Raw genomic sequence first — 23,813 nt, forward strand, 5'->3', positions numbered from 1 at the left:
TGTGGGAGGGCAGGGAGGATGCCTGGCTCTGCCTGCCTGCTCTTCCTTCCCTCAGGCTAAAGAAAATATCTCAAGGTCATAGTGTTATCCTGGAGAAACTTGTCAGTTTGGCGGGTAATGAGAAGCAGGAGAGCCAAAAAAAGATGTTAACCCGTTCTGCCCAGACTCAAGCAGTAGGCGGGTGCGGGAGCTGGTGAGATGCGTGATCCAGCACTGCAATGTCGACCTCTGGGGCTGCCTGTCCCCAGCCAGGCAGGTTTAATCCGAACCTCCTCCCATGCACCGGCATGGATTTGGGGCAAGTGTTTGCCCGCGTCTTCCCACCAGGGTCTTGTCTCCATCCCCATCTCCACCAGTGGAGCGGTCAAGCCCAGGTCTCGTTCTGTCCCGGGTCAATCCCCTTTCTGTCCTCAGGGCTGCACAAGCCAAAATAAGGTGGCGGGGGCACGCAAGTGTTTTGGGCACTTGGGGCTCCTTATTCATTCTCGCCCTTCCACCTCTCTCCAGCTCGCTGCAGGTGACCCCACCGTCACCAACGGACCCCCGGGAAGATGCCAGGGCTGATTAACTGGACAACCCGCTCCCCGCTCCCTCTCTCTGCGTCGGAGGTGACATCGTGCGTCAGCGGCTATGCCTTCGGGATGACGGCCTTGCTCACCTACCGCAACCCAGAAGCCCAGGCTTTTGAAGGCAAGTTTCAAGGGGTGAATCTCCCAGTGCAAGAGCTACTACGGGAGCTTTAGAGCCAGGGATATCGCAGCGCTGGGTTTCTGTGCGTGCCTTAAACATTTAGATCCTTGCAGGAAGAGTAGCCAAGGGTATTGTGTCCTCGATTGCACCCTCAATGGTCCAGGGCTACAATTTTGGAAGCATGAAAAATCCCAGGAGCATGCATGGAAGTGCCAAGAGGGAGCTGGCCCCTGCGGTCCTGGCTGGTGGGTCTGGGCAAGTGCTTGGTGTTGCTAAAAACCCCTCTGGCTGGCAGGTCTCTTTGTCTACCCCTTGGATGAGTGCACCACCGTCGTCGGGTTTGAGGCGGCCGTGTCCCGGCGTGCCGTGACGGTGCAGATCAAAGACAAAGCCAAAATAGATGACACATATTTCGATGGCTGCAGCCTCCCCGACGGAAGAGCTCACGACGGAAGCGGTGAGGGGGTCGGGGCTGTTTTACTGCACAAGGGGGAGAAAACCAGGGGAAGAGGAATGGAGAGGTGGCAGGGGGTGGCTGGCTGTCGTACCCCATGGCATCAAGGTGGCTCCTTTTGAAAGGCTGAGCCTTGGGTTGCGGTGCTCGTGTCCTTTCGCTGTTTGCCAGAAGTGGCAGTCTCATCATCCGTTTTGGAAAGCACTGTTGCTTCTGGACAGCTGAAGGGCTGGGGCTCAGGCTCTTTAGAGAAATGCTGGTGTGTGCAGTGAGGGCTGGTTTGGGCGTTTGATCCAGGGCTGAGGTGGTCGTGGGAGGCCTGGGGAGGAGCATTTCCCACGGTTGTGACACCGTGTCTCCCCGGTGTGGTCCTCTCTCTGTGCAGGAAGGATCATGATGGATGAGGACTTGGAGAGGATTGTTTTTGTGGCTAACCTGGGCATGATTCCTCCCCTGGAAAGCATTTCCATCTTCATCAGCACTTCCTCTGAGCTGCAGACACTGCCCAGCGGGGCTGTGAGGGTCCTTCTGCCGGCTGTGTGTGTCCCCAGGGTCCCCCAGCCCAGCCTGGAGAATGCCAGCAGCCTTTCCAGCCACCAGCTCCGAACGTACGAAAAACCACGGGATGGGATCTGTCTGGGACTGATTTGGGGGGATGCAGGACTGGCAGAGCAGAAGCCCACTGTTGCTGCGGGAGGCTGGAGAGCTGCTGCAGGCTTTACCTCCAGCAGATCTGCGGTTCCTGGGGGGATATAACATGTGCACGGTGTTGACTGGGGTTCATCTCACCGGCAGGGACAAGCACTACTGTGGATCGGGGAGCCCAGAGCAAGGGAGCAGGTTCTGCCTGGCTCAGCTGCTGGAGAGCGAGGCCACCAACCCCTTCGAGTATGAGTTCAGCTTCCACCTGGAGATCCGAGGGCCGTGCTTGCTGGCAGGTAGGAGCGCTGGGGCCGTCCTGCTGCACCAGGCTGGTTTATCACCTCCTCAAGGCAATGTCCACACTCGTCCTCCTACTCTGCCCCCCTAATGTGGAGTCTGTTTTGGCAAGTTACCTGTGCTGGGGTGGATTTACCAGTACAGTGCTGGTGTTAATGTGGGGTGTTGATAGAGCAGAAGCATCGTGTAGTCCGCTTGGTTCCTGTCCTCTGCCGTCTTGCTATCTCTTCTCCCTGGTCTTCCCCATCCTCAGTCCCTAACCGCACCTCGGTTTCCCCGGGCAGGCGTTGAGAGCCCCACACATGAGATCCGAGCAGACGCCGACCCCTCCGCTCGCTCCGCCAAGAGCATCGTGATCACGCTGGCCAATAAACACACCTTCGACAGACCCGTGGAGATCTTGATCCATCCAAGTGGTAGGTGGGCTCTGCTTCCTCTCAGCTCGTCTTGCCCCTTCCTGGGACCTTCCCCCCTAGTGCTGGAGACAGCTGGATTAGCCCTGGTTTTGCAAGTATTGTCGGGGGTTAGGCTTGCTAGGAGAGGATCCCGAACTCTCTCAAGGTTGCTCATGCTGCCCAAGCTCAGAGATATTGCTCTGTCTTCACAGCTGAGAGTGCCTGCATCTCTTAAAAACCTAAAGTTTAGCTAAGGCTGGTCTTCACCCGATTCTCTGCATTTCCAGAGCCCCACATGCCTCACGTCTTAATGGAAGAAGGTGATATGACGCCTGCAGAGTATGAACGACACCTGAAGGGGAAGAACGATTTCATTAAAGGCACTAAGAAGGACCCCAGTGCTGAGAAAAAGGTGAGAAGCAAAAGCTGCAGGTGTTAGCTGAGGCTTTTCTTGGGACTGGAGCTGTGCGAGTAAATGATTGCTTGCTTGCTTGCGGTACCAGATATTACACTGGCCCAATAAACTCTGCAGCATCCTCCCTCGGAGAGGGGCTTATGTGGAGGAAGAGGAGAAAATTCTGCAGTGCTTTTGATAAACTGAGTGTGGAAGAAGCTCTGAGATGGTTATTGTGTGTATAATTAGTACTAGTCTAGCATAGCATAATTAGATAGGTACATTGTTATAGCATTAAGGGTATTATAATTATTGCAATGACATAGAATAAAATATTCTAATTGCTCAGTAAATGTTTACTGTTTCTGGATAGCTGTCAGAGAGAAATAAGTGATTTTACTTGGAATAATGAGCTGAACTGAAGACAAGGTAGGAGAAACTTCTCTTTGTTCTGCTGATCAGCAAATAGAAAAAGATCTGCTCTGGGATTTGTGCCTCATCTTTCAGCAATTCTGCAGCAATGAGTGACAGCCTAGCACTTCTGAGCTGCCACATCAGTGTGCCTGGGACCAGTGCAGAGCAGTGGCCTGGTCAGAGCCCCCTGAATTTCCAGGGTGGGCGTTTTCACCTGAGGCACACGCAGCACTTGTGTAACCGCAGCCCCGGGCTTACTGTGTCAGCTCCCTGTTTTACATGCACAGATGTTCTCGCTTGCGACCGGGGGTGCTCATTTCCCCTAAAACTCATTCTCCACCTGTCTGAGCCTGGGCCCCCGCTTGGCAGACGTCCCGAACCTGCTGCGAAGGTGCCTGCCGTGATTTCTCCTTTCACCGGAGACACATCAACCCTCTTCTCTTTCCTTTTGCCCTTCGCTTTCTCCTGCAGCGCGATGCTGGGATCAGGGCTGCGCTTGCTCACACGGCAGGCATCTCCTTTAATTGTGTTCAGCGTGCGGCAGGTGGAACGAAATGAAACTCCCACGCTACAGCTCAGATGGCTCTCTAATTATTTCTGTGTCTTTAGCACGTCAAATTATCTGGGGGGGGTCGGGGGGGGGGATCATTCCAGAGCCATTTCTCTGCAGGAAACCCACCTTTTTGCCCCAGAGGACTGGGAAGCAACTGCACGGAGAAGGGCAAGAAGCAGAGAAAATGCCCTGAATATCTGGGGTAGATTATGGGCTAGAATTGCTGCTACTCAGAGCATGACACTGGGCACCTCTCGGCTTAAACGAATTAGCCCAGAAATTTCAGCGGTAAATGATAATTAATTCTCATCCCTCGGTTTGTTATGCAAAAACCTTGGATGCTCGTCAGCTAGCAGGGTGGTGGGGACGAATGCGCGCTGGAATCAACTCTCGGTCGACAAGATCTGATTAGTTTACTGTAATTGGATAACGGGTGAAGGGGAACGGAGGGGAGGGGAGGGGGGAGAAGAGGCTCGCGGCTGAGATGCTTGCTTTTCTGGCTGACCTGTAGCAGCAGCTCTGAGGCTGTTTACTGAAGGCTTGCCTGTAAAATTCTCTCTGAAGTCAGGGGGAAATCCAGGTTATGGGCTCATCCCGATCGCACAGCGATTTTTTGTCTTGGGTCCCCAGGAGCATCCCCGGCAGTGCTGCGGGTGGGTCTGGGTCCTCAGGCAGAGAGACAGCAAGGATCCCTCTGGTCTGAAATGTGATAAACATCTGTGCTAGGAAAGACGTTAAACAAAATAATGTCATATTGCTGGAGGAAAATGGGGATGGAAAAAGCCATTCCAGTTCCCAGTGACTGATTAATTTCTGCTCCAAAGCATGAGAGTGAAATGCAGGAGGATGAGCGGGCGCCGGGTGACAGCGAGGTACGTGTTCCTGTGAATGGGAACCGTCTTTTCACGGGGGTCAGAGAAGCAGCACTCGGGCAGCGCGGCCGAAAGCGAAGCCCGCGTGCGTGCGTTGATCCGCAGGGACTCTTGAGTTTAGTGAGTTATGTAAAATAAAGGTTGGTTGTTAGCTCGTAGATCTAGGAATATGACTCACGGCTGGAGAAAACAAGCCTGGTTATTTGGGGTCTGGTTTACTTCTGGTGAAACCAGCAAGAAACAGCCTTTGAAAGAGGAAAAAAAGGCAAACAAAGCCCCCAAGGACCGAGCTGCTTATTGCGGTGGATGTTTCCGCACTGCAGACCCAGGGATGAAAGACCTTGGGCTGTCCTGATGTGGGGTCCCGGAGCTCCCTCGAAAGCAGCGATGCGCTGATTCACTGCAGCCGTGATCGTGAACCCGGGACTGCTTTATATACACACAGCAGCAGATTATAAACCCATCACGAGAGGTTTTTTCCAGTTTAATTTTATCACGTTTTTAATGAAGATTGATACTTGAAATAAAATGAGGCAAAATGCAGAGAGCCATTAGAGAAATGTGCAGTACAGGGACATATATCATGCGGGTTCCTATCGAACGATGTCCTGAGCGACCGGTTCAGCTTTCCAAAGTGTTTCAATCCGTACAAAGAAAAATGATAAAAGAAATGGGCAGAAAAAACAGCAAACCAGAGGCGGCAGGAATGAATCGAAGCGGTGAATACAGCTTGCAGAGGGCTGCATCTCACGCTTCGTTATTGAGTGACCACGGGCAAAACCTCCGGTGTGCCTCAGCGCGATGCTAAACCGCTAATGAACCACATTTTCAGGAGGGATCTAATGAAATGTTTGGAGAACCAGTTTTGCAAGGTGCTGCGTGTGGCCAGGTCTTTTCATTTCTTCTCCAGGCTCTCATCCACACGTGCAGGGGGTCCCTGATTTAGGCTTTCTGCCAGCCTTCTCCCAGGCAAAGCACGCTTTCTCCCGGGCAAAGCGTGAGCGTGGCTGGGAGGAGGCAGGAATCCTGTTCCCCCACGGAGCAGCTCCGCAGGGGGTACAGGCAGACCAACCTGCGGCACAGCCTGAGCTCAGGTGTTGTCACCACTGAGGCCAGAACAAGCCGATCCCTGCCCACAAAAGGCCATGCACTTACATTTTTGGGCTCGCAGCCCTGCTCTGACTCCCCTCAAAGTGAAAAGGGGCAGAAAAATCAACCTCTCGAGCTCTCTCCTTCTTCCTTGCAGACGGAAATTATCAGGAAGCGGCTGAACAAGGACATCCCCCACCACCCTGTCATCATGCTCAACTTCTGCCCTGACTTGAGGACCGTCCAGCCAGACCTCCAGAAGGCCCAAGGAGAGTTTATCTTCCTCGTAGACCGCAGCAGAAGCATGAGCGGCGTGAACATCAACCGTGTCAAGGTATCACGCAGGAGGGGAAGTGCCTGCGTGCCGACGAGGGATGAATATTAGAGAGCAGTGGGGGTTGTTGAGTGCTGATGAGTGCTCATTACGAGGGGACGGGGGGTAATTATATGCTGTAGCTTTAGTCATCTCAACCGTGTGGCTTGTTAGGTACCTGCAGCGAAGCTGACTGTTCCTCTTCCTCTTCTTCCTATCAGCGCATCAAATGCAAAGGTGTTTTCTTTCCCCCTCTTTGCCGGTTTGCTTGTCTTCTGCATCCCTGCTCCAGTTCTCCCTGTCTCCAGGAGGGCTTGGGGCAATTGCTGCCTAGGTGGGAAGCCTCCAGGGAGCTCCAAGGGACGCTTCAAGGAGATGTGCTGACCATGCATTTAGGAGACATTTTGCTGATGGGCACCTCTGTGCACCCGGAGAAGTTGTTTGAACATGATGCATCTCTTTTTCAAACAGAAATGAATACCTGCAGTCCGGTGGAGGATTATGAGAGGTGTGCTGAGACCTCTGGATAAAAAAGGGGCTGTAGAAAGGCCTTGTCATGATATCGAGTAGGTCTGAGGTTCCCCTGGCAGGTATGACTCTTACCCAGCTGCAGGTTGCCCCATGAGAGCTGGGCTTGGCTTTGTGCCGCTGCCCGAAGGATCTGGAGCCCTGAGCCCGCTGGGGACCACTCTGTCCATCAAAGGGGAAATCACTCCAGTAACTATTTAATTATCGTTATCCCTGCTTAACGCGCTTTGGAGGCCAGGTTGGTGTCTGACGCCTGCCAGCTGGCAGGTCTCGGCGCGAAGCTGCAGTCTCTGGCAAAAACTCTTTTGAAAAGTTGCTGTCTTGATTTCTGGGGCCAGGTAAGACCCAATAGCTTGATGAATATCGCATCCTCCTGAGCAGGGCATGGCTCTGCACTGCCCCATGCATCTTTGTGGAGGACAGCGAGGGAACTGCAGAGGCAGGCTTCATCTGAGGGGTTCGGTTGCGTCTGGATGTCTGAGAGATTCTCCGAGCTGCTGTGTCCCCAGGCGTCCTGCTCGCACCCTTTCCTAACACAAGTGCCACCCAGATTTGGACCCAAACTCTCCCCTGGGTATGGCTGCACCCACTTCTGCAGGACTTGCCTCCCAGGGCGAGCAGCAGGGAGCATCTTCTAGCCCATCTCCGTACCCATCTGTCTCCGGTTTCCATGGGAACTGCCAGAGGATGGCCACCTCCGGCAACAAGGATCGGGATGCCGGGGAGCCGGAGGATGGTTGCAACAGGTCTCCTGGGATACGGAGGCTGTCCCCTGTCCCTGCATCCAAAGGGGCCAGGATATCTCCGAGGTGGTACCCCCTTCCCTCAGCGTGTTTCAGAGCCTGGGAATCAGGAGGCATCTCTGCCCCGGACCAGATTTTTGCTTTCCGACTCACAGCGTGGCCGTGTTTGGGCACCGTGGTCTCTGCAGCTTCCTTGGAGGCTGGTTTGTCCCGTGGGGATGGGGACCCTGCAGGGACAGAGCCCTTCTCCGAGAGGTCCTGAACTGGGGATCCCATCCGCAGGAGGGCTGTAAAAACAGGAAAAAGGTGGTTCCCCGTCTGCAAAAATATTTCGGGGGAGATATCAGAGGAGATTTTGGAGGAGATACCTCGAGGGAGAAAACCACTGTCTCTCTTTTGAGTCCCCCAACCTTGTTTACGACTTGCAAATATCAGGGACCTCGTGGCAGGGGCTGTTCTCAGTGGGTTTGGGTGGGTTATGCTTGACGGGGACGTTCGCATTGTCCTCAGCTTGCTGGGTGAGCGGCGTGGCCGGGCTCAGACGTGCGCAGCGGGGAAAGCCGAGCTGCGGAGATGGAAACAGGGAGGGGATGGGGTGGCGTGGCTGGCTGCGGGCAGCCGGGAGGACGCGGTTCGCTGCCGAGGAGGAGGGCACTCGGCCAAAGTGGCTGGGGTGGAAAGTTCAGGGGTTTAAATTTCCTGCACCTGGTTCCTTTCCCATCCTGGTGCAGCCGGGGAGAAGAGCCAGGCCCGTGACGGTGCCCGCACCGGGCGGGCTCGCTAGCAAAACTAGACTAATAACTGGGAATTGACTTCTCTGGAGGCAAATATCTCTTCTTATTGAGCTGCCCTATAGATATTGAGTGCAACGGGATCAAGATCAATATTTACCAAAAAGAAGCAATAAATCTTTCAGCTTGCTGAAACAGAAAGCAGGCATCGGTTGCCCACTTTGGGAAAAATATTTGGAAATCTGTTTTTTTTTTTTTCCGTGTGATTAGTTCCAAGATGGGATGTCAACGTAGAGATTTGGAAGAGCCAGCATCCCGGGAGCCATCTGGGAAGCAGTGGTATAAATATATTCTCGTAGGTTTCAGATAACAGCTTGGTTTAAAGCCCTCCGGAGCCTGTTAAAGGGCAGCCCCCTTCTCGTACATTTTTTCGCTGATTCGCAGTGCTCCGGCTCTGCCTTGCTGCTGAGTCTTACAGGGGTCGGAACCAGACTGCCCTGCCACCCCTCTCCCTGTGGCTCTTCCCCGGCGGGGGGTTTCTCCGCCTGCAGCTCCGGCACCCACCCTCTGCGGTTGCTCCGTCTTTGCCACCGCGTATGACAAAGCAAGGAGGATGCTCTCGCTCGTTTGACCTTGGCGGCTCTTCTCTTGGGGCTGGCTCTAGGGTTTCTGCTGCCCTCGGCAGACTGGCAGGAGTCTGCCTTTATCAGCATATAAACAGAAAAAACCAAGCCGCTCCTGAGCGCTGCCAGCGCTTTGCTTTACATCGGCCTCCCTCTCCTGCCACGCTAATTGCTCCCCTGCAAGCTCAGGAGCTCCTTGGATAGCTCTTGCCCAGTTGCCGCTAACACAAGCTCCGTCCTGGACTTGTCCACGGCCATCACATGTCTGAGACAATTTAAATTGCTCTTCCCTTATGTAAAGACCAGGAATAGGCAAGTTAGATAACCACCTCTGGTAAAGAAAATAGCTTAAAACTGTCTCTCCCAGTTATTTTAATTGATGCCAGCTATGAATACAAGAGAATTGGGGATGGGGGAGGCTTTTCCTTTTGTGTAACTTTAAGCTGTTTGTTTATTTTCTGCAAGTTTGGACATTGAAATGCATTGCGTGTCGCACTTCTCAATTTCACACTCTGCTTCTCACCCACTAGCTCCGTGCTGCAGTACCGTATTGCAAGCACAAATTTAATCAGTTAAAAACAAACAGAAAAATTTGTTCAGCTCTTTTTTTGTTTGTTTGTTTGTTTTGAAGGCTCCCCATTTTCCTCACTGCTTTAGGACCCAAATACCATTAAGGGACTTTGGAAAGAGCAGAGTAATATGCAGTGGTTTCACATGCAGTGCATGTGGAAGAAGCAGTTGTTTTATTATCAAATGCATGCAGACAAATGCAGGTGGGAGTAAGGTGTGATGGCAAGGACCTGGGCAGAGCTTTTATGGTGAAGCTGGGGCAGCCAGGGAAAGACCCGGCGTGCCTGATATCTGCTTGCTTCCCATCCCGTTAGGACGCCCTGTTGGTCATTCTCAAGAGCCTGATGCCAGCGTGTCTCTTCAACGTCATTGGGTTCGGATCCACCTTCAAGACCCTCTTTCCTGCCAGTCAGACTTACTGCGAGGTGGGTGAAGGGGGAAACCACATTTCCTTGGTGCTTGGTGCTGGCGCGGAGGCTGACGATTCTGCCGCTCCTTTGGGCAGGAGAGCCTGGCCATCGCCTGTGAGAGCATCAAGAGGATCCGGGCTGATATGGGTGGCACCAACATCTTACCGCCTTTGAAATGGGTCATTCGGCAGCCCGTCCACAGGGGCCATCCCCGTCTGCTCTTTCTGCTGACGGACGGGGCCATCAGCAACACGGGGAAGGTCCTGGAGCTGTTGCGGAACCACTCCTGCTCCACCAGGTATGGAGGGCAGCAGGGCTTGCCGCTGTGGGGGCGAAAGCCTGGCGTGGTGGGGGACGTGCTTCTCCTTGAACATGGCTCCATCTCACAGACGTCCCCGCTTCAGAGACAGAGGCAGGAGAGATTGCTGCTATGAGCCACGGCAGAACCTCAAAGGGTTTGGAACAGATCCCAGAAGTTCAGATGCTTTTTAAACAATCAAAAGCAGGATAATTGGGCTGACAGCTTCACAGGCTCTCGTCTGATGCTTCCTGCTAGGAGAGATTGACACACGAACAATCTTCCTTGCCGGGTTTTTTTATTTTTTTAAAGCACATCTGGGTCTGGCCCCAGCTGCTTCCAGGATGGAGCTGCGCAGAATTAAATATGCTGAAAGAGAGCAATGTAAAAAGCAGCTAATTTGTACATCGAGCTCTCAGCCTGGTTCCCCAGCCCTGATGACAGGCTGGTCTGGTTTCTCCTCTGCCTCTTTAGCGGGCATGAAACATAAGAAAAATGCAAGAAAACCTTATTCCTCTTCCATCCCTCAGACTTCAGGGCTTCTCAGGAAAGCTGCTCTGTCCTTTTTTTACTATACGGAGGTCTACCTGCTTCCCAGCTGTATAGGGCAACCCATCCCTCGCTCCTGTAGAGGCGTGATGGTGGGCTAAATGCAATCAGAGTTAGAGCGTGGTCTCAGGTGACCCTGGAAGGCAGTGCCCAGCGCAGCGCCGAGTCGTGTGTGTGGCCGCTGTCTCCAAAGAACATCAGAGCCTTATTTAAGAGGCTGTGAGGCTGACCTAAGATTTGCAGCCAGCTGGGGATTAAAAACCTCTAAGAGAAAAGCCCCTCATGCAGATGCAGGTTGCTGCTGAAGGTGGTTTCTTCCTCAGCTATCCGCTGCCCTGGGCGAATGCCAAATCCCACCCATCCCCATCCCTCCTGGCTTCCTACCGCATCCATCCCCACCAGGCACTGCTCGATCCTGCCCTCCCTGCCCAGGCTCCAGCTCGGTTCTGGGTTTGCATCATTCAGCCAAAACCAAATCCTGACTCATTGAGCTGGGAGTCAGGGGAGCAGCCTCGCCCGGCTGGTTCCTCTTTCCCTGAGAAAACGTTTATTTTAATTGTGAGCAGAGATAATTACTGGGTCTTTAGTGCTATTGACCACAGACACTCAGCAGGGAAAAGAGCTGAACTGGCAGCAAAGCAGCTTGTTTTTGTTTGCAGAGGAGGGGGGTCCTGCTGGGTCCTGCTGGGAAGCCCCTGAGCATCGCAGCTGAAGGCTGCTCTTCGGGAAGGGGATTTGAGGTCTGCTGAGAGGAGGGGGCTGCCGGTTCCCGACCCTCCTGCCAGCCGCCTAAAAGAGGAGCCGGTTTATTTTCCTCCGGACATGCTAGATAACTGCACAGAAGTGGGATGAAGCCATGGGGGGGGGTCTTCTGCCTGCAGGGAGCGGGTGAGCTGCGTGGGGCTGGGGGCTGGGGTGGCTTGTCCCCTGGATCCGGACGCTCCCTGTCCCTTTGCAGGTGCTACAGCTTTGGCATCGGGCCGAACGCCTGCAGGAGGCTGGTTCGGGGACTGGCTGCCGTGTCCAGGGGCATCGCCGAGTTCCTGGCGGAGGGCGAGAGGCTGCAGCCCAAGGTACGGCTGCCCGCTCCCAGGGGACCACCTTGCAGGGCTCTGACGATGCTCTGGTTCAGCGAGGGGGAGGCCACGGCTCACTGGTGGGCCTTATTCCCCATCCCGGTGCTGCCTTTCCAACTCCCACTCGGCAGCAGGTGGGCGAGCGGGAGGGGATGAAAGAGCATCTTCATCTCCGGCTGGCAGAGGGAGTGGGAGGGTGTGTTTACCCTCTGCGTGGGGATGGGGAGAAGCGATAGCCGCGATACGGCAGCTTTGGCTTCAAAGGTAGCTGCTGCCTCAGACACTGGCGAGGGCAGAGGAACCGGCATCAAAGCAACCAATTAGTTTTGAAGTCAGGCTCAGCCCTGGCGTTGCTCAGGCGAGAAGTACCCAGGGTTTGAGGGAGAGGAATACGCCGCGATAGCTTCGCCTATTAAGCCAGCTTTAAAGCAAAGGGGGAAGCCTCTTCATTTCCACTCTCCCCATGAAGACTGAGTAAACTGATGTGCCTCAAATACGCCGTAAGAATGGCTCTGTCCCCTGGTGAAAGCACGGTGCCTAGCCCGTCATCCCCTGGATGACTAAACCCAGAGAGAACTGGGTCTTTAGCTCCTAAATATCTCTAAAAAGCTGGCTCCTACGTTCTTGATCTCCAAAGGAGGAGTTCAGCAGTCCACCCCTCTGCAGGAACCTGGAGCACACGAAAACCTCTCTAAGACAGAACGGCATCGGCATTTCTGATGCAAATTAAAAGCAAAGACACTGAAGGGAGAGGGTTTTTTTATAGAGCTATTAATAAAGAGCTTTGCGGGCTGTGCAGCTTGGTGCCTTCAGCAGTCTGAGGCATCAATTAATGGCCTTATAAAACACAGCCTGGTGTGTCTTCCTGAGCCTGTGAAAAAGCAGTGAACAATAGAGAACATTTGAGCTGTTCTGCCTCTAAATCTGGTGCTCGCTTCCCCTGGTGTGCCGGGAAGCTCTTGTAGATGGCTCCCTGGTAGGTTTGTCCATGAGATATTCACGGATATTGGTCTTCTCCACATGTGTAATCGGCAGAGCATTGCTGATCTCCGGCAGTGGCTTGCGCCAGCGAGGACCTGTACCGAAAATAGCAGTGCTGTCAGTCGGTGCGTGAGTGTTGGCACTTGGGGCAGCGCCGGGGCTCAGACAAGTGAAGGTCAACAGCTTTTCCTGGGTGCTGGGGGCAGCAGGGGATGCTGCCTCGCACCGGAGCAAGATACCTCTGGCCACAAGCTCCTGCCTTGCTCCGAGCTGGCAAAATGCAGTGTGAGATCAGGCCTGTGCTTTATCAACGCCTGCTCTGCTGCCCTTGGTATAACCGTGCCAAGGGGCTGGGGATGCTGGGATGCGTATCAGAGCGGTCTAAGAGGGAGCAGGCTCCCCTCTAAGGTCAGAAGAGGGTACGAATCAGCTGACGGATTTGTTTGGGGAAATTTTCCCCTTCCCCCGCAACACACGGCGCGTGCGCCGTGGCATACGCAACGTCCACTTGCTGCATAACCGCTCCCCTTTGCTTTCTGCCTCAGATGATCAAGTCGCTGAAGAAGGCGATGGCGCCGGTCCTGAGCGATGTGTCCGTGGAGTGGGTCTTTCCCGAGAGCACCGAGGTTTTGGTTTCCCCCATCAGCACCAGTTGCCTCTTCCCTGGTGACCGCCTGGTCGGTTACGGCATCGTCTGCGACACCTCCCCGTACATCTCCAACCCCAGATCTGTGAGTCCGTGCTGCGCTGGCTGGTGGGGCTGTCCCGGGAGCAGGGGGTGTCGGTGTGCACGTGCACAAGCGGGCGTCTCAGCTCTTTGTGCGTGATCAGGAGGTGTCTCTTGCTTCCCTGCGCTGTCCTCAAGGGAGATGGTGGGTGGGACGTCAGGGAGAAATAGGAGCTCAGTGGATAAGGGCGCTGGTGCACAAGCAGTGGCTCCTCTCGGCTGGGAGGTGGCTGGTGGATGCAGTGGTGGGACCTATTCCCTCTCTCTGCTTTCCCCCAGGACAAGAGGCGACGGTACAGCATGATGCGTTCCCAGGAGTCGGGCAGCTCCGTTTTCTTTCACTCCCAGGAGGAGGGAGCAGGCGTGGAGAGCTGGAACCACTCCAGAGACTCGGAGGGCTGCTGCCCCGCCGAGCATGCCCCTGATCACCTGGTGGTGGGCAGAGATCCTGGGGGAGAATCGGACACGGACACCGGTCAGATTTTCCTCTGTAGAAGCATGGGTGTGATGCCCCTGTCTTTCTAATCAAGCTTCTCTCACTGCTCTGCCAATTTGTTTGTCTGACGAATAAGTCTCTTCGGCTGTATCTCTGCAAAGAGCTGGAGGGGTTTGCAGGAGGGATGACAGATCTCCCGAGGCCTGAGCGAGTCTATTTGGTTTGGATGTTTTATCCAAACCTGTCAGGAAATCAAGGGAAGCCCTGGAGAACTGGCTTCCCCAGAGATTTTCAAAGCAGCTCTAGCTTTGGCCATATAATTATTTACAAGCTTCTCAAGCTGTCCTCCGGTGTGCGGAGAAGGAGAGGAGTGAGAAAATGGGTAGCCCAGCTAGGCTGTCCCTGCACCTGCAAAGCAGTCCCTTCCCTGCAAGCCCTGATGTTGCAGTTCGAGGTCAGGAGAGGTGGGGAATGGATCCAAAGCCCTGTCCCCAGGGTGTCACCCCTCACCATCGCAGTTCGGCTGGGTGCTTGTATCAGCAACATGTGGCATAAAGCAGCTGGTTGCACCCCAGAGCTGGTTGCATTTCCATGCGACAAGGAAACCCGTGTTACTCACGGGATGTTCTTCCCTTATATTCAGAGCGGAACTGCACTGCTCATCCCCTCAACCTTGTCAAAAGCAATGAGAAATCATGCCTTTCCAAATGAAATTTTACTCTTGCTCTGACAGGAGAATGTCTGTGCTAATGAAATTTCATTAGTAAACCCTTTGTCTTCTCCGGGGAGGTTTGGTGAAATGCAGTCAAGCTTTTTCTGGCTGAAAACTGCTCAGACAAAACCTCCCCAATCTGCTCTCCCGACATTCCCAGGAGTTTTGAGTGTAGACTCTTATTTCCTTTTGTTGTTTCGTTGCTTCGCTTAGGGCAGGGCTGAGCGTGGCCCCCTCGGCCCTGGGAGGACCACAGGGCTGGGCTCCCTCTGCCCACCCCGAGCCAAGGGTGGATGGTGCTGGCTGCTCCCGCTCAGGAGCGGAGCTGATCCTCTCTCCCACCGTGCAGGAACGGACGTGAAGGCTTCCTCCAGGAGACGGGCGTACAGCACCACCCAAATTGCCGACCACGAGCCTTGCAAGAAGGTGCCCACGGCCAGCGATCCCGGCACCGCCCTGGTGAAAAACCCCCTTCGGAAAACCCACCTGCAGGACCTGCAGCAGGTGAGCCCCAAGCCCTGGCAGGTGAATTTCCAGGTACGTGACCCCCGGAGAGGCTTTGCCTGCAGGCGGAGGCCAGTGTGCAGCAGCAGGAAAATCTCAGATGCATAAGGGAAAGAGCCTGGCTCACACTAGTCTTGATATATATATATATATATATATATATATATATATATATATATATATATATACGTGTGTGCCAGTGCTTTGTGCTGCAGCACATCACAAACATGTAGGAAAGAAGCCAAGCAGGGAGCAGAGTGCCATCCTGATATCCCATAGCACTCCCTCCCCACAGGAGCCCAGCTTTTCTTTGCTAAATGCCTCTCCCCTTCCTCTGAGCAGCCTGTGCTTCACCTTGCTGCTCGTCTGATCCCCAGGCTGCTGCTTCCTTCGTGTTTACCTAGAGTTTGGCCGTGCGATGCAAACTCTCCATATGGCTGTGGCATAACTGTGCCCTGCGGGGGAAAAAAAAGTCAGTCCCGAAGCAGATCCCCTGCTGCTCCGGCTGGAACCACAGCCCATGTGCGGCATGGGGCTGAGACGTGGACCTGTGTGAGGATACATCTGCTGAGCAGTGTTAGGTCCCCTGCCTGCAGCAGATAGCAGGTGAAATTTGGGAAGCTTTTTAGGCTGATCTGTGGAAGGGTGGGGATGGTTTTCGCCCATCCTCGGCATTGCCAGGATGCTGTGCTCTGAAATCAGCATCTGCAGGGCTGGGAGGACCAGCAGCACTTTTGTTCCCATGGAAACTCGGAGCAGGATGTCTGGGGCTTTCGTTTCTCTTCTGCTGCTGGGTGAAGGGGGGCTGGAGGTGAGATGAGGGGGCGAAGGGAAAGCAGGGCCAGTGCTCCACAGGGAGGAACGAGCCCTCTACCCTCCAGCTGCAGCAGTGAGGGTGGTGAACAGCATCGCTTGACGAAGGGCAAGCAGTGGTAGGTTTTCGGGGTACCAGTGACCTTGCCTGCATTGCGAAGGTCCACAGAGCATCCTCCTGCGCGCAGGATGCTCAGCATGAAGGCAGGGATGGAAAAGACTCCCTTCTGGAGGGCAGTAAATCGTTAACAGCATGCATTCTGGTCTTAATTAATTGCAGCCTGGTTTTGCTATCCCTCATGCTGCGAGGGCTCCCAGCGGCTCTCCCAGCTCCCAGTCCGGCTGCCAGGGCTTGACATTTTTGAGGGTGTGAACGTGAGCCCTCAGCTCGTCTCTGCGCATGCCGTGCTGGGAAGGAAAGGTCAGCGTTTGCGATGGGCAGCTTAAACCCCCAGCTCCGTTCCCGGCTGGCTTCCTCTGGCTGGGAGGAGAGCTCGGGCAGGAGAAGGAGCAGGTTTGGATGGAAAGGGTCTGGCAAGGGCTTCTGTGACCGGCTTGCTTTTAAATATCTCAATCCGAGCTTGGTAAGTAGCTCCTGGAGCTGCCTGCCTCCCATTTTTGCTGGTGGTCTCATAGAGCATCAAAAATTAGGTGGTGATGGAGGCCACCTTCTTGCTTGCCACCGAGGGAAAGCACCTTTCCATCCAGCGCTGAGATCCACCACTTTTTACCACCTCTGTCCCTTGCTGGTGTTGTGCTAAGAAGATAGAGAGACTGTCGGTTTTAGGGGGACCCAACAGCCCCGGGGACGGGGATAGAAACAGCCAGAGCTCGGTGTGTCTGTTAGCCATGGAGGTGGACGTCCGTGCGGGATGCTGGAGGGGGGTTTAACGTCTCCTGAAAGTGGAGAAACAGTCTTGTTAAAAAAAACAAAAAAAGATAAAAATTCCCTTCTCCCCATCCCCTGCGCCTCTCTCCGTTCGTTACTAAGCAACTGGTCCTTGATCTTTCTGTCTCCCTTCTTTCCTTTGGTTCCCAAGTGAAGTCATTAAAATGTCTGGAGGGATGAAACTCATATTTCACCTTCTGCCTGTCTGGGGAAGGAGCCCCAGGGGCCAGGGTCCCTTGGGGACACCCTGCAGGTCTGATGGAGGGCTCTGTCTGGGCACGGATCCCAGCCGGGGCTGAGCAGAGAGGGACCTGCGTGTTTGCACGATTGCATCTCATGCTGGGATCGGGCAGGGAGCAGGTGGGATCAGAAGGGACAGAGCAGGTCCGTGCCATCGGCTGCGGCCGGCTCCAGCCCTAACGTTTGCTCTGCTCTCAGCCCTTCGCAGCCAGCCCGCATGTCTCTGCCACGAGGATCCACGGCACGGGTGCCCGGCGGCCATCCCTGCTCCACCGCAGCTGCGTGTCCTTCTGCCGTGACGCCGACTCCCCGCCAGTGCCGGACGGGCTGCAGCAGGCAGCTCCGGGAAGGGGCTTGGGACCGCTTGATGCCAGCGCGAGCCTGAGGTCTTCATCAGACAGCCGGAGCCCCGGGGATCTGGGTAACTGGGGAGAGGGAGGCACGGCCAGCCTGCCCTGTCCGAGCCGGGGTTTTGGTGGCGTTGCATCACATTCTGTGCCACCGTGTGAAAATTAGGAATTATTAATTATGGTTTCTTGGTGGCAGTGGGGAATTCAGCTCCCACAGATGTGATTAATTATCCGTCTCTCCCCTCTCTGCAGAGTCTGCCCAGCATCCTTCCTTCACGTTTGAAACGGAGACCTCCTCCGACTGGGAGCCCCAGGACTTGGACTTCAGCGCTGCCCACGGCTCCCCGCACTCCCCCAGGACCCTCTGCAAGGCGGTGGTGAAGGGGCTAAGGAGCAATGAGCCCGTGCAGTGGGAAGTCGCCTTTGATATCCGCCCTCTCTTCCGAGAGCGGGACGGCCAGGCGGATGGCGACACAGACCTGTGGAGCGAGACCTTCCACCACCTGGCAGCCAAGTCGGTCATCCGGGACTTTGAGCAGCTTGCCGAGAAGGAGTGTGAAATCGAGCACGGTAATGCGCAGCTACCGGCCAGCCTGCGAGCTGGCTGCGGACAGACCCTGCCCTGCCTCGGGGTGGGCTTTCCAGCAGCTTCAGCAGCCTCTCGAGTTAATACAAGGGCAGGCAGTGGTGAAATATTAGGGAATGTCTCACAGAGTTCCCAAATGAGAACCTCCTCCGGCTGCCTTGCACTTTTCTCCTGCTTCCGCAGCCTCGCTGCACATTAACGTGCTCGAGCTTGTGCTCCTTTGTGCTCCTCTGCTTCACACGTCGGGTGACAGTGGTTATTTTTAAGGAGTTAGTCACCTGGAGCTGGGAAATGGCATCAAACTCAGAGGGTCCAACAGCAACCACGCATCACTGCTCTGGGCTGCACATGTCCCTGGGTCTTGTCAAACTTCTCCTCCCTGAAGTGCATCTGTGCATGTAAAATAAGAGCAGGAGAAGCAGTAGGCAGAGTTTAGAGGGATACAATCCCTGCTGGGCATGGAGCCCAAGCATGGAGGTGGGTCTGGGAGCTGGGTCTGAGGGGTGGATGGAGCCCCCGGGGCAGGTGGACCCTAACCCTGGTGTCTCTCACGTGGCAGGGTCCGGGCGGCGGTACCAGGTCAACGCTGTCCACACCAGCAAGGCCTGCAACGTCATCAGCAAGTACACGGCGTTCATGCCGGTGGACCTGAGCACCAACGCCTACCTGCCCACTGTCATCGAGTACACCCACACGGGTAACGTGGGGCCGGAGGGGCAAAACGTTGTCTTGGGAGGGAGGGTGTCACCTGAGAAACATCGCTCAGAGCAAACCCCGTGAAGCCACGGCTCAATTCCGCACCAGACGTATATGCCCAAGGCCATGGCCGAGCCTAACGGCGTGCCTGCCACTCTTGGTGGCAAGAACCTCTTGCCCTGGCCAGGCAAAAGGTCTGCCCTTAGGTCTGGATGCCCAGAGATGACCAAGCTCATCAGTCTGTGGGTTTTGTTGCCATCGTGCGTGTGCCAGTCCCTCTCTAACGCTGGGAATTCCCTTCTCTCGTGCCAAGGGGCAGCATCCAAGCAAGGCAGCCAGAGGAGCCTGGGCTCGGGAAACAGAAGGCATCGTGCCTTTTCCCCTGGACGTCCCCAGTCAGCTTGCGGCCAGAACGGAGACGATGGATTTTACAGCATGAGTAAGATTCCCTGGGGTTTTGTCTCCTTCCCGGTGTTACAGATCTCGGTGGTTTAGCCTATGAAGGGACATCTTCTCTGGTCTTTTTTTCTTCTGCCTTCCTCTTTGAATATGGTGCTCACCAGACATGTGTCTGGCTGGAGTCCATCTCCTTAAACGGGGAAGAAGCTGCAATTTACCCTGAAACTCCCAAGTCGCAGGCAGTGGCTGCTGACGATGCTTGGAAGTTAATTGGCAGCCGTAGCACCGAAAACATGAGGGATGAAACCAGGTGTAATTAGAGGCAAGGGGATGTGAGACACTTGCTTGTCACCAAATCCTCCGCTAATGAAGACGAGTTGGATTGGACCTCGTCTGGCATTGTCAGGTCTGCAGCTGAATTAAAATCGTCCCTGATCAGGCTCATTAACCTGATAATGCCGCGGAGAGGGAGAGCGGCCGTGCCGCAGCCCGGTACGGTGGCGATTTCGGCTGGGCGGTGATGCTGATGAGGTTCCTCCGTTGCAGATGCGGAGGAGAGCAGCCTGTCGCCCTGCAGCACCCCTTCCTCCTCTAGCTGGGAGCGCTGCGGTCTCCCCGAAGGTAGGGGAAAGAGCTGACGGTACGTGCCAGGGTGCAGGTGCATCTAGTCCGTGATTTGGGCTCTTCACCAAATACTTCTGCTGAGTTTTTGGGTTTTTTATAAAACCTTATGACCTAAAATTAGGCCTGTGAGCACAAGACCTGGCTCCTTCCAGGGCTGCAAAAGGCAGAGCCTGATGGAGCCTTTGGTGTAGATTTCCCCCAGGTTTATTTCTGGGAGGCATGGGAATTTCATTATCCATGTAGGAAAAATGAGGCAAGGGGAGAGGACGGATTTTGCCAAAGACTCAGCAGCAGAACAAGCACCCCACATCCCAGCACGTAGACTCCGCTCCCTTTCGCTCTCCTGTAGCACCTCATTTTACCCCCAGCTTTGTGTTTCTTCCCAGGGCCGTTACAGAGCCTGTCTGCTTCCTCTGCACAAGCCCAAAAATCCATCGAGAGCCTCTTTGCTGCTAGGTATGGGCCAGCTCAACTTTCCTCTGACCTTAGCAGATGTCTTGCAGCTCCGTGGGTCCGATGCAAACACAAGTGAGGGGGAGAGGAGGGACACCCCAGGGTTAGCAGCCGGAGCTGGGACCGAGCGTGATGCCAGTGTCTGGGGACCAGGGATGGTTGTTGGAGGGGAGGGTGGATGTCAGGAGGGGCACGGAGGTTACGGCCACCTTTTCGTCCTCCTGCAGGCTGACCCTCAATAAAACCAGGCTGCTGACTCGAGCCGCCAGAGGCTTCATGAGTAAATCTCCAAGCAGAGTGAGCGAAGCCAGCTCCGAGGGCGAGAATGAGAACATAGACTACCTTCCCCTGGTGAGCAGGTTGTTCCCGGGTCTTGCTGGGGTTGCGTGGTCACTGCAGGGGAGCAGAAGGCAGGAGGGTCCCCCCAGATCCTGCCTCTTGCTGTCTCTGACAGCCATGTCCAATGGTCTGCTCAGAGATGGAGAGCTGCTCCATCCACGCATGCCTTCTTCCTGAACTTCCCAGAAGAGGCTGGTATCTCAGAGCTTCTTTATGTGCCCACCGTTCCTTGCAGGCATCTCTGCAGCTGGCCTGCGGTGCCTTTCTCATGAACTCGGCCTTCTGCAACGCCGTCCACATCCCCATGGAGAAGCTGAAGTGGACATCTCCTTTTGCCTGCCACCGCCTGGCCCTCAGCCCCTCCAGCTCCTACAGCACCAAGAAGGCCAGTCCTTCTGGGGAGCACAAAAGCCTCGGCTCCGGCCGGCAGCTTCTGGTTCCTGATGGCGTGCCCAGGAAGAGTCCCACCACCAGAGACGTCACTCTGGGTGCGGTGCCGGAGGGACCCCGCAGCCACGCAGAAGACGCTGGCCGCCTTCGCCACTTCTCAGGCAGCGCAGTGGAAAGCATCTCCAAAGCCCTGAAAGCTGAGAAGGAACTCTCTCCGCCAGCCATCACCATCCGCCGCTTCTCCTCCCCGGAGAGCACGCCGGCCTCGGCCGAGTGGCAAGCTGACAGCGGCCAGGGCTCGGAGACGGATGACTCCGAGGTCCAGGCGTTGCTCTTTGACATTGAGTTGCAGCAGCAGACGGAGCCAGAGGGGATGCTGTGGGCCACGGCGGTGGCCCTGGCCTGGCTGGAGCACAGCTCGGCTTCCTACTTCATCGAGTGGGAGCTGGTGGCCGCCAAGGCCAGCCTGTGGCTGAGTGAACAGGACTTCCCGGAGGGATACAGCCTGGCCACGGTGAAAGCTGCAGCCCAGCAGCTCTTTGTCCTGCTCCGGCACTGGGATGAAAACCTGGAGTTCAACCTGCTGTGCTACAACCCAAGCAGCGTTTAAAGAGGACCAGGAGAGAGTCTTGGGCAGCTTACTGAGGGCGCAGGAGCAGGAAACATCTCCAAGGAGCTCAATTCCCCTACTGCAGGGACAGTGCGTGTTTATTAGAGGCAAGCCCTGCAAACGGAAGCAGCCCGGGCAAAATCCTGTGCTCAGCGGTTGGTATTTTGCCCCGGGAGGGTACCTACGGCTGCCCACAGTAGGATGCTATTTATTTTTAACTGGAGCAGCACCTCCAGCTACAGCAGTTCCCCGTGAGCCTGGTTTCTTCTGGTGCCCAGCCCTGGTCCCAGAGCAGGTCTCCCTGACGCCTGCTCGGCTTGCCCCGTCCTCACTTGGCTGCCTCTTCCCAGCCCCAAATCTCTGCCCAGCCGCCATCCCCCGGCCCTGAGCTGCTGCTCTCCCGAGGCCCCTGCCTGGCTTCCGCCATCTCAGATGTCTTTTGGTGAAGGTGAACATCTGACAACGTGCTCATCTCGTGGACCAAAGAAATCCAGGCTGGGACTGACCATCTGAAGAGCAACCAACCCCGCTGTCACGGCTGGGAGGATGCTGCCTTGCCTCGACCCAGCGGCGCACGGACGAGCCGGGCCAGTTGGAGGCTGGGACCAAACCCCATCACATCCAGACAGTGTTGGGCTCCCTCAGCCCCTCTGCGATCCCAGAGGGGGTCTGCGAGACCCCTTGCAGCCGACAGCGTGCCTTCGGAGCTTTGCGGGCAGAGCAAGGGCACCCGGGACTGAAGGAAGGGACGGGCTAAGGAAACCAGCCCCTTGCGCTCGACACCAAATAGAGATCCCCTGCATTTAAATAATGGAGGAATTTTATTCCCTGCCAAATTCCCTGCATCCTTCCTTCTCCGCACGAGCCTCCCGTGCGCTGATCTGTTGGCTCTGAACTGCAGGGACCTGCCGTTGAATCCAACGGCTCGGAGGCTGGCTCTCTTAAGGATGCCTGACCCTCTAAACCCCTCTGAGCTGGTGGGCTTGCACTGGGGCCCCCGCAGCATCTATCCCGAGAGCCGTGGCCAGACCTGCCCTCGCCTTAACCCCCTTGAAGGGAAGAGAGAGGAAGAGCCCTCCCAAATCCCAGGGTGACGTGGAGCCATCGCGCTCCCCATCTCCGCTTCTCGCATTCGTGCTGCTTAAAGCCCAGAGGTGGCCGGACACAAATTGCATCCCCAGACCGGTCGTGGGTACCACGGCTCCCCGGGAGCCCAGCCGAGCTGTTCTCCATGACGGGCAGCTTTCACCGTGGTGCAGCAAAGTCCCTTCACCGGCTCCAGCACAGCCCAGCAATACCCAGGCGACTGCCAGGGGCTTCGTTACCCACCGTAATTCCTAGCAGACTGAGGGCACCGGCGGCACCACGAGGGCTGTGGCTTCCAGAAGCTGATGAGAAGAAGAGGAGGAGACAGGGAGGAGAAGCTGGGAGCTTCTCCAAAAGCTCACTTCTTACTAGAAGTCAGTGGCGTTCCCAGGGGGAAATATAGGTTCCAGGGTTTGGGATTTTTTAATTAATTTTTTTATCTTTAATTTTCTGCTGGAGAAAGGCCTCAGTTCTGGCTGGACTTAGACTGGTTTTGTCCGGGGGCTTAGAAAAATCGAAGGAAATGCAGTTGATTCACAGGCATAGGGGTTTTGGCTCCTCTGCCGAGGAGGAATGGGTAAGAAGGGGAGCGTGATTGTAAGAGCTGAAAATTGTCCAGCTGCAGAGAGCTGGGAAACTGGGGAAATGTGGGAATACGGGAAAGGGTGTTTCCTCCTTAGACAAAGCATCTTTTCTTTGAAACTTTCCCATGGAGGAAAGCATCCTCTCCATTCCCTAGCGAAGTGTCGTGAGCAGGAATCTGCTTTGCACGAAATCTTTTGCTTTTTTCTGAGCAGAGCTGGTGGAGATCGGGAGTATTTTAGCTCATGAGCAAAACCTACCTCTTGTTTTCTGCCTTTCTTCAGCTCCCTTCCCACCATGACCCCCTCCGGTCCCCGTGACTTTACCAGAGCAGGGTTTATTCCCGAGGCATGTGCATCTCTGCCCTCCTGGGGTTACGAGCGAGCTGGTTTCTGATCCCTTGCTTCTCCCAAAAGACCCAGGCTGACTCCTAGGAGCTGCCCAGCGCTCTGTTAATCTGGAGCCATCGGCAAAACGAGCGTGTCCCCCCCCATTTTGGGGGCTCCTGGAGTCATCGGGTCCCTTGTTCTGCATTCAGGGGCGAGTGCGCGGCATTGGTGCAGCACTTCCTACATCCCGTTGGCTTTCAGGGAAGGAAAAGGGGATGAAGTGGGTGACCCTGTTTCGGAGCCCAACGCTGCTCTCACCACTGCTCTCGCTTCTCCAGCCCCGACCTGCGCCGTGCACGCTGCCGGCGCCTCTGCCCAGCTGCCGTGGCTGGCTCAGCGTCAGAGGATGCTCCAGGGTGGTCCGTG

At 55.4% G+C, this 23,813-nt stretch overlaps 1 protein-coding gene across 1 annotated transcript; it reads left to right on the forward strand.

Moving 5' to 3' along the window:
• Nucleotides 1-505: 505 nt before the first annotated feature.
• On the forward strand, nucleotides 506-22,181 carry VWA5B1 (von Willebrand factor A domain containing 5B1). The gene is made up of 21 exons (XM_075520346.1): nucleotides 506-690; nucleotides 986-1,147; nucleotides 1,530-1,752; nucleotides 1,940-2,082; nucleotides 2,368-2,499; nucleotides 2,766-2,890; nucleotides 5,958-6,134; nucleotides 9,623-9,733; nucleotides 9,814-10,016; nucleotides 11,524-11,638; nucleotides 13,168-13,353; nucleotides 13,629-13,824; nucleotides 14,847-15,001; nucleotides 17,142-17,364; nucleotides 17,546-17,863; nucleotides 18,439-18,576; nucleotides 18,889-19,014; nucleotides 19,521-19,595; nucleotides 19,985-20,054; nucleotides 20,279-20,402; nucleotides 20,626-22,181. Exons 1-21 carry the CDS (start codon nucleotides 552-554, stop codon nucleotides 21,388-21,390), a joined length of 3,906 nt encoding a protein of 1,301 aa, XP_075376461.1. The 5' UTR covers nucleotides 506-551; the 3' UTR covers nucleotides 21,391-22,181.
• The last annotated feature ends 1,632 nt before the right edge of the window (nucleotides 22,182-23,813 follow it).

Source organism: Mycteria americana, chromosome 18 (genome assembly GCF_035582795.1).
Source record: "Mycteria americana isolate JAX WOST 10 ecotype Jacksonville Zoo and Gardens chromosome 18, USCA_MyAme_1.0, whole genome shotgun sequence".
Classification (NCBI taxonomy): domain Eukaryota; kingdom Metazoa; phylum Chordata; class Aves; order Ciconiiformes; family Ciconiidae; genus Mycteria; species Mycteria americana.

Bases quoted from the DNA above. Each gene is read 5' to 3' on its own strand.
- VWA5B1 (XM_075520346.1), top strand. From the start codon at position 552: ATGCCAGGGCTGATTAACTGGACAACCCGCTCCCCGCTCCCTCTCTCT. The intron at 691-985 runs GCAAGTTTCAAG...TCTGGCTGGCAG, and splicing joins AGAAGCCCAGGCTTTTGAAG to GTCTCTTTGTCTACCCCTTG. The intron at 20,055-20,278 runs GTATGGGCCAGC...GTCCTCCTGCAG, and splicing joins GAGAGCCTCTTTGCTGCTAG to GCTGACCCTCAATAAAACCA.